This window comes from Podarcis tiliguerta, assembly GCF_965153285.1.
Source record: "Podarcis tiliguerta genome assembly, chromosome: 10".
Classification (NCBI taxonomy): Eukaryota; Metazoa; Chordata; class Lepidosauria; order Squamata; family Lacertidae; genus Podarcis; species Podarcis tiliguerta.
Window position 1 is genome coordinate 22,557,329 of NC_139543.1, and position 12,852 is coordinate 22,570,180.

General features: G+C 41.6%; 1 protein-coding gene across 28 annotated transcripts in view; it reads right to left on the reverse strand.

The window, feature by feature from the left end:
* FOXP2 (forkhead box P2) overlaps positions 1-12,852 on the reverse strand; it is a 345,911-nt gene that overhangs the window by 57,508 nt on the left and 275,551 nt on the right. For 18 of the 28 annotated variants that reach the window (XR_014502095.1, XR_014502096.1, XR_014502097.1 and 15 more), the window contains 4 exons: positions 10,101-10,238; positions 8,700-8,897; positions 6,415-6,574; positions 1,564-1,777 (listed from right to left, as the gene is read on the reverse strand). Coding sequence is in view for 22 of the 28 variants with exons in the window: in XM_083399658.1 (XP_083255784.1) it covers positions 1,564-1,777; positions 6,415-6,574; positions 8,700-8,897; positions 10,101-10,238 (710 nt within the window). In the remaining 6 variants the exon portion in view is untranslated. Of the gene's footprint in view, positions 1-1,563; positions 1,778-6,414; positions 6,581-8,699; positions 8,898-10,100; positions 10,239-12,852 lie in introns of all 28 variants that reach the window. The other 10 variants (XR_014502100.1, XM_083399665.1, XM_083399666.1 and 7 more) reach the window with 2 other exon arrangements.

The following is a 12,852-nucleotide window of genomic DNA, read 5'->3' on the forward strand; positions in this document are numbered from 1 at the left end:
TGTAGAAGGTCCCAGTTTCAATCCCTAGCATCCCCTGGGAGGGCAGGCAATGTCCTTTGTCTGGCATGTCACTGCCACTCAGTGTAGACCAGTGTTTCCCAAACTTGGGTCTCCAGCTGTTTTTTAACTACAGTTCTCATCATCCATGACCACTGGTCCTGCTAGCTAGGGGTGATGGGAGTTGTAGGCCAAAAACAGCTGGAGACACTGACAATACTGAGATAGTTGGGCCAATGGTCTATGCAAGGCAACTCCTTTAGTTCCTAAACCATAAAAAAATTCCCTTGATTGCCTATGGAAAACAGTGGTACCTCTGGTTACGAACTTAATTCGTTCCGGAGGTCTGTTCTTAAGCTGAAACCGTTCTTATCCTGAGGCGCGCTTTCGCTAATGGGGCTTCCGGTGCCCGACTTCTGCTCGCATCCTGGGGCAAAGTTCACAACCAGAAGTAACTACTTCCGGGTTAGCGGAGCTTGTAACCCGAAGCGTGCGTAACCAGAGGTACTACTGTAGTTCTTATCTTCAACAATCTCTCAGTGTAACCACTTTTGCTCTGATGGGTTGGCTCACAAGTAAGATGGCTTCCAATTTCTGATAAACTTCTTTATGACTGACAGTGAAATCCTCAGCAAGGTTAATCAGAAGAAAGTCCCACAGAGTTCAGTGGAACTCCCTAGCAAGTGTGCTTAGGATTGTAACTTAAATTCCACAGAAATGAATGAGACGTTTTGGTTAATTAAATTAAATGGATTGGATTCAGAGGAGCATCTGCATCAGAAGATGCTTCCTCAGGCAGAGTAGTGCCTCCGAATATAACTCAATGTCCACAAACTATTTATAGTCTGGAAATGAACAATGGCTGGCTATTTACCACCAACAGCACACCATTATGTATTGGCACCAATCCACCAAATGCTAGGATTTCCGCTGCTTTTAGCGTGGCTTGTACATACCTCTTAGACAAGCCTTGCCTACATGAAAAAAGAGCCAGTGTAGTATAGCAATTGGAGAGTTCAGGGAGACCAAGTTTCAATTCCATGTGCCATGAAGCTCATTGGGTGAGCTTGGTCTACACACACAGCCTAAGCTACCCCACAGAGTTGCTGTCAGGATAAAATTGGGTATATGTGTGCTGGAAACCAGGGATGCAGCCCTGAACTCCAGGGAGGAAAGGAGAGACAGAAATGTTGTAATAAAATAAATAAGACTGCTGTATTCTAGTGGGTGAAATCTACCTTCCATGTTCGCCACTTAATATCTGCAATCCTATATGCACTTACCTCAGAGTAAGCTCCACTTAACTCAGTGGGACTTACTTCAGAGTAGAAATGTATGGGATTGCATAAGACAGTGCGCTACCCGGAAAATATTGTAGTCAATGTTCAGTAACAAATCTCCTAACTCTGGGACTGGGAAGTTTATGTTTATTCTCTTTGTGGTTAATCAACAATTTCCCTGAATCATATTCAAAGCAACTCATCATGCTCAATACTGAAATTATTGTGTGAAGCATAACTATGAAGAACGCACTTTCATGACAGAGGAAAAAGCAAATCTCATTACCTGTCTCGTCTTGCATTTAGAACTGATGACTGTCCATTCACTATGGAATGATGAGTTATTGGTGGCGATGCTTTGGAAGTGGTAGAGGAGGTAGTAGAAGAGGAATTGTTAGTAGTGAGGTCTAGCCCTCCATGCTTAATGCCATTGTCTTCCATACTGTGAACTCCAGTAACTTCTTTCCATAACTGCTGAATCTCAGCAGGACTTAAGCCAGCTATAAAATGAAAGAGAGCTCCAATAATATAGCAAAGCAAGAGGTTCATATAATGAGCTCAGTGTTATTAATGGATTAATGCCAACAATGAAGGTGATGCAGTTTTTCCAGCACAATCAACATATAGTAAAACACAATTTAATTTTACCTCTTATTGGCACACAGTAAATTTGGCTGCTTTTCCTTTTGGGGTTACCGACAGTCAATTAAGGGTCACCAGCTTACGTAATATGCCTTCTCTCAAAACATTTGTTGAAGGATCAAAGGGAACAAGGTACACCCAACAACTGGTAACTACTGTTTGAAAAAACAGGTATTCGGGTGGATGAGATGTTCATTGCCTGCAGAATCAATTTATTGATTCCAAAACATGGCTAAATACACCCAAAGTTCACAAAGTTATTTAAAAGCACTGCTTTACCAAAAACGTAAGGGGAAGCAGAAAAAAATATATATCGGGTTACAACAAAGATGGAAGTATTAATCAGCTCTTTACAGAAAAAAATGTAACTCAGGGGAATAAACTCAAGCCATGTTAGATATGCATGGGATCCAAACCCAGGAGGGAATCTCAACTAAAATCCTGCAAATAGCTCATGCAAATATGTAGTCATATATTAGCTGCCCCTACTTAATTTCTGAATTGCAATAAGCAAATAATTTATAGAAGATAAACATTTGGAAAAGGACAATGCTTCAAGAGCCCTAGCTCCAAATGCTCCATACCAATTCTTTTCAGACACTTGTGTTGGAACAATTTTAAAGCACTTTGCCACATTCCTTTATAAACCTTACAAGGAGGTGGGAGGTATGGAGTTAACAGAAGCTCACAGGAACAGGATCTTAAGTTGGTATAGCAGAATACGCATCACCCCTTTGATCAAAGTAAATGCCATTATGAATGAAAGAGATCTGATCAACTTTTTTAAAAATAAAAAATTCTGGCCATCTCCCAAAAAAAAGGTTGATGAAAAATTAAAATGCTGTGGTTCCTTGCAGCTTGGACTAGATTACCAAGGGCAAAATATTTCATATCCATTATTAAGGTAGAAATTATTATTTTAATTGCTTTGGGAGGAAGAATTTTTTACTTATAGTTAATTTCATGTCAATAGTGCTAAGTAAGGTCAAAGAATGTAAAAGTGATTTCTTTTAATCATTTCAGTAGATGTCATTAATCATGACTTTCCAACCAAAAACTATTGTCGAATTTTATTACTGTTCCCTCATATATAGCTTGGCAGGATTAGTTGCATCAGAAAAATACAAACTTTTTTTTTTTTTTTGCACACCATTGTAAACTAATTGCTACATTTTTTCCACAGGAATATTAGGCTGAGTACAGAACATAAATTTAAGGCACACATCCCCCAACTAATTCTGGGAACTGTCCTTTAATCCCCACAGAGCCACATTTCCCAGCACCCTTAACAAACAATGGGTCCCAAAATTATATGGGGGAAGTCATGTGTTTTAAATTTATGGTGTGTATGCAGCCTACATACTAAGATGCAGATATATATGAAATAAATCTAGAAATATGCCGAGTGGGGTTATAAACTCTAACATTAATTCTATAAACACAAAATCTCTATGAACCATGGAATGGGTTTCATCCCCCAAAACAGATATACCTGCTGTCTCATTTACACATTTGTCATGGCTCCTATATTCACTAGGGCTTGGCTATATACTCATCTGTTGTAGACCTTGCTTATCCCTCTTCCATCCATCCTATAAGAACTACTTATCTAAGAACTGATGCCTGAGTTTACTTTATTCTTCTTCCCTCCTTGTTTCTTTTCTTTGTGTGATATATATGTGTGTGTGTGTGTGTGTATAAGCCTGTGGGCAGGGATTGTCTTGTCTGGTTCATGTGCAAGGCACCAACACTCTAAATAAATAAATAAATAAATACACATGTGAGTTTGGTGCTCCAATGCCCAATTGTGCAGAAGTATACTTAATGGTGTGTTGAAGCATGGTTCATGTCACTGAAGGTGCTTGAGGATTGAAGGGTCAAGATGCTTCCTTGGAAAGCATAAACAGATACACTGGTCATGGTTGCTTGTTTTCTTTCTCTCTCTCTCTCCCAGCAATCAACCTGCCAATGGGTTTAAGAAGCATGTGAGCCACAGCAGAAGAGGGGTTTTTTCCTCCTCTTTCTTTGCTGCACTTGGAAAAGCTCAAATAATTTTTCTTTACTTGGGAGGATCACTTCGAGAAGCCAGGAATTTAATGCAGAACAGGGTGCTCAACTTATAATAATGGTAGGTTAAATTGTTCAATACCTGGGGAAGCTGTTCGTTTAAAACATCAGAATCACACTAAACTCCAATTATAAAACACTGTATGATAAAATAATATTTAAGTAAGGATCTTCATGTGGAATTTAAACATCTGAACTATAAGGGGGGAAATTAACACTGAAAATATAGTATTCCTTCCCATTGGATTCTTGTTTGCGGGAAGTTTCAGACTATGTCAACCCAAATAGTGTGTTCGTTTAATCCTTCATCCTGGAACTGCTGAGGTCAGAGGAATACTCAGAAAAATAATACTAAAATAAAATGACTGAATTTGCATCTAAAACTAAACCATGGTTTAGTGCTATGTGGACACACCTCCACCAGTCTGAGCGAAGTGTTGGGATTGCACCCTCACCAGGAGGAGGACCTCTGTGAAATTTAATTCTGCTTTCAAATAATCATGGCTTAGCATTATGCACCAACAAGGGAACAAAGAATGGCTAGTTGCTGAACAAACCAATTTCAGGCCACGGGTTATGAAGCTGACTTGCTCAACTAGAGTTGACTCTGTTGCCACGCCTCCACTGCACACAGCTCCTACTGCCTTGACACTCTCCCTTTAGGTAAGTGGCAGTGATGCACAGCACCGGGAAGGCAGGAGATCTGTGTGCGAGTGTGTGCACGTGCGCTTGCAAACCACCTCCACCTGACAAATGCACTCGTGAAGGAGAGAAACCACATTAGCTAGGTCTTTTTTATTGCAGGCTGAGTTAAATGGGCACATGTTACTACAAACAGATGTGGTACTTTCCCTTTACAGGTGTGCTCACCCCATAACAGAACATGATCAAAGAAGAGTAAGCACAAACTAAAAATCAATGGCATCCTAATAGGGTTGACAGCTGTCCTCTTTTTCCAGGACACGTCCTCTTTTTCAGGGATAAAATTTGAGACAGATTGCCTTGATTTGCTCTTCAAAATATGACAACCCTAAATTATCATGTTAATATTTTTGCATAAAGCTGTCTTGGCAGTGTAACCTCCATTTTGAAGCTTGCCCACTTTCCTTGATTAAATTGTGTAGGGCAGGGGTTGCCAATGTGGTGTCCTCCAGATGTTGTGGACACTAGCTGGGGCAAAGGAGAGCTGTAGTCCAACATCTGGAGGATACCACTTGGGCTTCCCCTTCCTAGGGGAGGAAGAACACAGGACAATGTACCCAGTAGCCACTGATCACTGTATCCTCCATGAATTTGTCTAATCCTTTTTCAAAGCCACTCCAAATTGGCGACCACCACACGTCATCTTGTGGAAGCAAACTGCACAGTTTAACTTTGCAATGTGTAAGGAGGTAATTTCTTCCTGAAACATTCAGCTTCACTGGATGTGCACAAGTTACAGCATTTTGAGAGGAAGAAAAACTTTTCTGTATCCACTTTCTCCACAGATGCATAATTCATACACCTTTATCATGTTCCCCTATTACTTATCTTTTCCCTAACCTAAAACACCCAAAATCTTTTCTCGTTGTTCTAATCCCTTGATTATTTTCTGAACTTATTTCACCTGCACACCATCCTTTTTGAGGTAATGAGACCAGAACTGTACACAATATTCCAAGTGTGGTTATATAATGGCATTATATTGACAGTTTTATTTCAAACCCTTTCCTAATGATCCACAGCATGGCTATCACCATTTTTTTCAGCTGCTGCACATTGGGGTGACGACTCCATTGAACTATAAACTACAACCAAATTTCTCATTCCTGGTCAGATACCACTAATCCACACCCCATGGACATATATGTGAAATTTAGATTTAGATTTGTTTGTTCCAATGTGTATCACTTACACTGAATTGCATTTGCCATTTTACTGCCCATTCACCCAGTTTGGAGAGATGCTTTTGGGGCTTGTCACAATGCCTCCTTTTTAAAATCACTCTGAACAATTTGCTATCATCAGCAAATTGGCTACGTCACTGTTTCCCTGTAACTACATCATTCATGAACAAATTGAACAGCACAGTTCCCCAGCAAACAGGCAAACGAGGAAGTAATACCTGCCCTCTGTTCCAATATCTGAATTTGTGGTGTGTATAGCAAGGTTTGGGTACTAATTCTTTGTCTATAATGAGTACAGCTTTTACAGGAAAAAACCTTCTTCCTTGAAAGTATTATGATTTAAAACCTAAAGCCTTATGATTTAAAACCTAAAATCCCCCAATGTCACCCAGATGGGGACTCAAATGAAAGAAATATTTTTGTTTTGAAAAAATGGTTTAATAACAAAGAATGGAAAATCTGGAGCACAGGTCATGCTAGGGTGGAATAACAAGAAGAAGATGTGAGCTGGAAATAAGTTGTGTCATATGTTGCTTATGTACCTTGTGGCAGAGACTGGACAGGAAGAGCAGACTGGCCAGGTGGAATGGAAATGAGTCCCTGACGCTGAAGATTCAGCAGATGTTGCTGCTGCTGAAGTTGTTGCATCTGGAGGAGCTGTTGCTGGAAGACAAGCTGCTGGGCTGCCAACTGCTGCTGCTGCTGCTGCTGCAGAAAACCCAAAAACAAACGGAACAGAGAGTAAAGATTGCAATGAAGGCTGTAGAGCAAGGCAGTGTCAGCTCATTCCCCCCTTTTGTTTCTGTTATTAAATAATAACGCTATTTACAGAAACAGGATCTGATTATTTTTATTATTTAACAAAGGGATTTGTTTTTATTAAAAGTGATTGGGTTATTAGTAAAAAAGAGGCAACAATATGCTATTTTTCAGCAAAGTGTCAGAAGAAGGCAGGCAACAGCTGTTCTAAAGGGGAGCTGGGGGTTTTTTGTGGGGGGGGGAATGTTCACTTCATGATAGATGATAACAAATTTATCTTGCTGAAAGTGTAACTCTTTACAACTGTCTGTGATTCAAAGGCACTCTTGTTTTTCCAATTGAATAAGTATGATCCGCAGTGGCCCATAAATGAAGTCTCCAGTGATCTATTAGTAAACTGGGATGTAGCCTTCATTTTACTGGCCTGTTGGCTCCTTTGCAGCTCTTGCTGGAATACATTAAACAAAACAAAAAACCCCACAAAACACCCTGGCATTATACTCAAGGCAAAGAAGCGGCCTATTATAAGGGAAAGCATAACTTCCAATTTTGTGAGGCATTACAAGACAAACTGGAGTTCTTCAGGCTCAGGAGGGTATGAGGAGGTAGTCACACTTCAGAGAAAGACAAGCTGCTGCGGAAGACCTTTCCTTTTCTCAGTTTGGGGAAAAGAGAAACTTCTGATGCGCTCACTGGAAAACAGACTGCATAATGGAGCAAGTCATGTGGATTGCCCGGAGCCTCGAGAGAAATAAGGGAGCAATTTCTATTCCATAGTTGATGGCTGTCTGAAATTCTATTCACAAATCCAAACAGAAACAAAGCCTCGGGAGGTCAGAATGGTTTCCCGCACGTTTGCATAATGGGCAGCTACAAGACAACGTCGACGATACCTGCTGATCAATTTAACTACTTCACATGTTTTGTTTGTATTATGTTTATAGTTGATGCAGTTTGCTGACAAGTGCAAGCTAGGTCTGAGAAGCCGGCTTGTCAGGTTGATTTATGAGCATATCAAACTGTAACTTTCGGCTCACCACTCCAAACATACAGTAGCAGTTCATTAATCAGGGTCTGTGACTTCAAAATCTGTGACCAGTTTCCCCCCACTTTTCCTCCTCTGCCTGCCTCCCTGTTATCCTTTTCTAAATAATGGACTAAATTTGTGTGATCTTTGTCCTGTGTCCTAAAGAAAAGAAGGGTTCTTGCATCAGTTTATGATGCTTTATGTATTCCAAATAACTGGGACTTTGCTCATTAGATTATCACACAAATATTCATGGGATTAGGGGACAACAGAACTGGATGGTAATCCTCAGGTCCCATACTTATGAACAAGAGAAGTTGTGCCATTTTACTTTTATTACTCTTAAGAATGGTCATGCAATACAAAAATGTCTATGCCTGTACTGATCCCACAGAAAGATAAGAGAACTGGTGAGATTCTATCCTTTGTTGGAGCAAAAGTTCAAATTATACAGAATCCTTCCTCAGGCAGAACGATTATTCAGAGTACTCAGTATGGGTTATTTTGCCTGATGAAGAATGCAGATCTCAAGCTTGTATAATACTTCAACTATTTATCAGTGGGTGTCTGTGTGTTTTGGCAGGTGTTTTAAAACCTTCTCACCTGTCCCATGGGCCATTTCACAAGCTCAATTTTGTTTCCATGCAATGCTCCCCAAGCTCATTTTTATACTGATAATGTATTATATAAACCAGAATCTCCATAGATATAGCTTCCTCTACTAGGTGGCGATTTCTGCATGTACAAGAGTGCTTGCTCCCCACCCCTAGAACTTCTGCCATTACTGGAATCACCCTTAGAAGCAGAGGCTGTTTCTATGTAGAACTTAGTCCATAAAAGGCATTCTTTGCAAGAAGATGTCCTTGGTGAGCATCATGTGGGGGCAGAATTGACCATGTGGACTGGCCCTGAGCTGTTTCTACACCAACAGCTTCTCAGACAGAAGATCTTTAAAAACAAAACAAAACAAGAACCTCTAGCTCTTTTCATCCTCTACCTGGTCACCAGCAATGATTTATCAGTTAACTTTTTACGTTCTACCTCTTTTGCTTGCTTTCCTGGGTGTTGCTGCTGTTGCTGCTGCTGCTGTTGCTGCTGTTGCTGTTGTTGTTGCTGTTGTTGTTGCTGTTGCTGCTGCTGCTGCTGTTGTTGCTGCTGTTGCTGCTGCTGTTGCTGCTGCTGCAAAAGCTGAAGATGTAACTGCTCTTGCTGTTTCTTGTAAAACTCTTGAAGTTGTTGCTGAATAAATCATTTTGACTTTAATAAACAAAGGCAAAGTTTCAAGTATTATAAATCTCCTAAACTCTTCTAGATTGGCATGTGGTAGGATAGTCATTAGGATGCACCTCAGAATAAAAATGTAGTTTGAAGAGACAGATCTACATACATTTTTTTCCAAGGCAGCTCTGAAATTTTCCATTGCAGATTCCAAAATATCCTAAACAAAAGGGCACAGAAAATCTGTATTCCAAAAAGCGTACAGCAGAGCCCAACTAACTCCCCAAATTATCACACTTAAATGCAACACCCATTCAACTTCAAAAAAAGCCTCAAGTAGAAAACCTACCACTTGTAAATATTCAAAAGTTTCTGCAAGGCCAAACAAAATGCCCTATTCGTCAGAGATGCTAAGGTGGAGAGTTAATTAATCTGCCACCTGGTTCAGCAGGATGCCAGATTTACAGTTGCAGACATTTGAAAATTACAGTTTGTCTGTAATTTCCATGATGCTACATATCAAGTGTTTAAACATACTAAGAATGAAGACATTATTTTCTTCATCATAATTACATTAAATTAGCATATGCCCCCAAAGTTAGGCAAAATTATAATGCACACTATAATAATGTGTGATTAATGACACTGCCTTTGTTCTAGGAATGAGAGGCTTAAAGGATTCTTGACTCACATTTCAGATTTTGGGCTTTAGGAAGAGCAACCTACTTCTGCCTTTCCAGTCGCTACAGTGGCAGGTTTTATTTGAAAGAACTTTCAAATAAAATTACATTCTCTCTGATAAAAATGCCGGTAAATTTAATTTCTTAAAACTGCTTTCCACTTATATGACTAAAGGGAGAACTAAAGTGTTATGAATTTTAAAGCAATAATTATCTCAAGGTCTATTTACACTTCATTCGACAAACTACAACTCAAAATGTGCCTAAATGCTTGAACATTTAAATATTGATTTGTTCCCTATTCACACTGCACTTGCCATTCCTGTTATCTGATGTGGAGTATTTAAAGCAGAAAAACTAACTTTTTCCTACTGCAGCTTTGAGGGATGAGAGTGTTGCACATAGATTTACGCCATGGGCATACAAGTACCAAAAAAGAAAAAAAGAAAAAATGTTGTTGAGTACATAAGCCACATATAACATTCTTCATGCTTGTGGATGTGCCTGAGCTATGCTAACTGTTCCAACGAGCACCCAACATTACCTGCTGTAACATAACTGCTTGCTGCTGCTGGAGAAGTGCTTGAAGTTGCTGTGGAGACAAAACTTGTTGCTGGAGAATTTGCTGCATTTGCTGAGGGGTGATCACCTGGGGAGTCATCATGGCCACTGACACAGGCACCTAAGGAGACAAAAATTGCAAATATATTGAAGTTCACTTCTGCAATACTTTTAAAAACTTCTTGTGCTGAAGTTGGCCTATTTGCTTGCTTTAATTTGAGAAAGCAGCAGCTGTCCTACACCTTCAACAGAAAAATGTGTGGGGTACACAGATGTAGGGATGCTTGAGGAATTAGATTTCTATGTCTAGTCTAGGCAAACTGGCCTAGACACATCAGATTTTATCAGGCTCAAAAGTTTATAATTCACGCGTCTTGTAAACTGCTGCTATATATTTCTAAGCTGACTAGTATAAATGGCGCATTTAAAAATAGATAACCACGTGTTAGGGTTCTCAACATCTTACTACAACAATAAATGGATAAAGAACCCAGGCAATTTCTCAAGGTATAAAAACAAACAGGTAAAATTCTGCTGCAAGAGATCTTTTGGTCAATACATATACTGTGGTACTTCGGGTTACATACACTTCAGGTTACATACGCTTCAGGTTACAGACTCCGCTAACCCAGAACTTCAGGTTAAGAACTTTGCTTCAGGATGAGAACAGAAATCATGCTCCGGCAGCGTGGCAGCAGCAGGAGGCCCCATTAGCTAAAGTGGTGCTTCAGGTTAAGAACAGTTTCAGGTTAAGAACGGACCTCTGGAACGAATTAAGTACTTAACCCGAGGTACCACTGTAAATGTCTTTTTTAGAGAAATGGCATGAATCTGAAACAGGATTCTAACAAGGAACACAGATGATTTAGAGCTGCATCAAACTAAATCACATTCAGAGTAGAACCATTGAAATTAATGGACTAAAATTAGTCTCAACTAACCTAATCCATTTATCGCAGTACATGTACTCTGATGATTATTTAGTGGAATTTGAAGAAATAAATGGGGACAGCTTCAGGAGGTGTTATGGAATGCATGAAATTAAGTCAAGGTCCACTTGTGGCCTATGGGACGCGGGTGCCGCTGTGGGCTAAAGCCTCAGCGCCTAGGGCTTGCCGATCGAAAGGTCGGCGGTTCGAATCCCCGCGGCGGGGTGCGCTCCCGCTGCTCGGTCCCAGCGCCTGCTAACCTAGCAGTTCGAAAGCACTCTTGGGTACAAGTAGATAAATAGGGACCGCTTACTGGCGGGAAGGTAAACGGCGTTTCCGTGTGCGGCTCTGGCTCGCCAGAGCAGCGATGTCACGCTGGCCACGTGACCCAGAAGTGTCTTCGGACAGCGCTGGCCCCCGGCCTCTTAAGTGAGATGGGCGCACAACCCTAGAGTCTGTCAAGACTGGCCCGTACGGGCAGGGGTACCTTTACCTTTTACCTTTTACCACTTGTGGCCTACAGGTTCACCACCTGTAAGTTATGGGAACATGGTTTAGGGGTGGGAAAGTCTTTGTATAAGGCGTATGAGGTGGACTGGTACTGGATAACTCAGTTGGTTACAGCATGGTGCTGATAACACCAAGGTTGCAGGTTCAATCCCCATATGGGACAGCTGCATATTCCTGCATTGCAGGGGGTTGGACTGGATGATCCTCAGGGTCCCTTCCAACTCTATGATCCTATGACTTCGGCCCCACTGTCAGATCAAACCTTGGTGAATGTGTCCCTGCTTCCTGAAGTCTTGCACTGTCACCAGTAGTGGCTCATGAGAGTGGTGTTGAAGGCAGTGGTACCCTCCTGGCAGCAGCACTGTGCTCGTGGGGATGAGGATGCAGTGGGATGGCAGCAGCAAGTTCATGGGAGCTTCAGGCAGTGACAGTCCTACAGGTGCCTACACCCTTGTGGGGCCACTGCCAAGCCATAGCAGCCCTGGCCTCACCTCTCCCCAATGAGCACAGCACTGTCACTGGAGCACCCTACTGCCTCTGCTCGCCTCACATCACCACGGTTACTCATTTGTGTGCCGAGTTCCTAACTCTGCTTGTCCACAGCCATTCTTGACCATTCCTTTCTAAGCATGTTTTGTACAACCATCAGTGCCCCACAAGCCTAGATGTTTGCTTCCCTGTTTCCTGCTCTCTGAGCTCTCGTGATATTGACCAGCAATTATTAGAAGTACATTTGATGCTACACTGCTGCTGAGGGTTCCCCGAGTGCAGCAGAACTAGCCAAGGGCCAGATCACAGGTGTGTAGTTAGTTTTGCCTGGGATGAGCATCAGTCAGCTGCTCCACAACCTTTAGAGCAGCAAGAAATGTGCCCAAAATAGTTTGCAGCAGAGGAATGACAGGAAAGTGGAGGCAGGGGTAAACAAGGAAGCAACACACAATTCATGCTCATGAGACAAAGTGAAGAGGTTGCCTCAGGTCGATCTGGCCTCCTTTGCCACCACCTGCTGCAGCTGCCTCCATGTCCAGCCACCTCCTCTGTGCATGCCCACTGCTACCAAGGAGTTAGCCAGGTGCAGAAGAGGACGTGACAAAGAAGGCAGCATTTTCTGCTTTGCCTGGAGCAGCAAAATGTTCTGGGCCAACTATGACACAATTGTCACATGGTTTTCCACTGAGTGCTCAATTTGTACTTCACAGTGAGTGGGGGGCAATCTGCACTGGGATCCTGGCATGGGGGTAGGGGGATTTAGGCTTTCCCCCCTGCAGCACACCTGATCTACAATTTGCGGAGGGG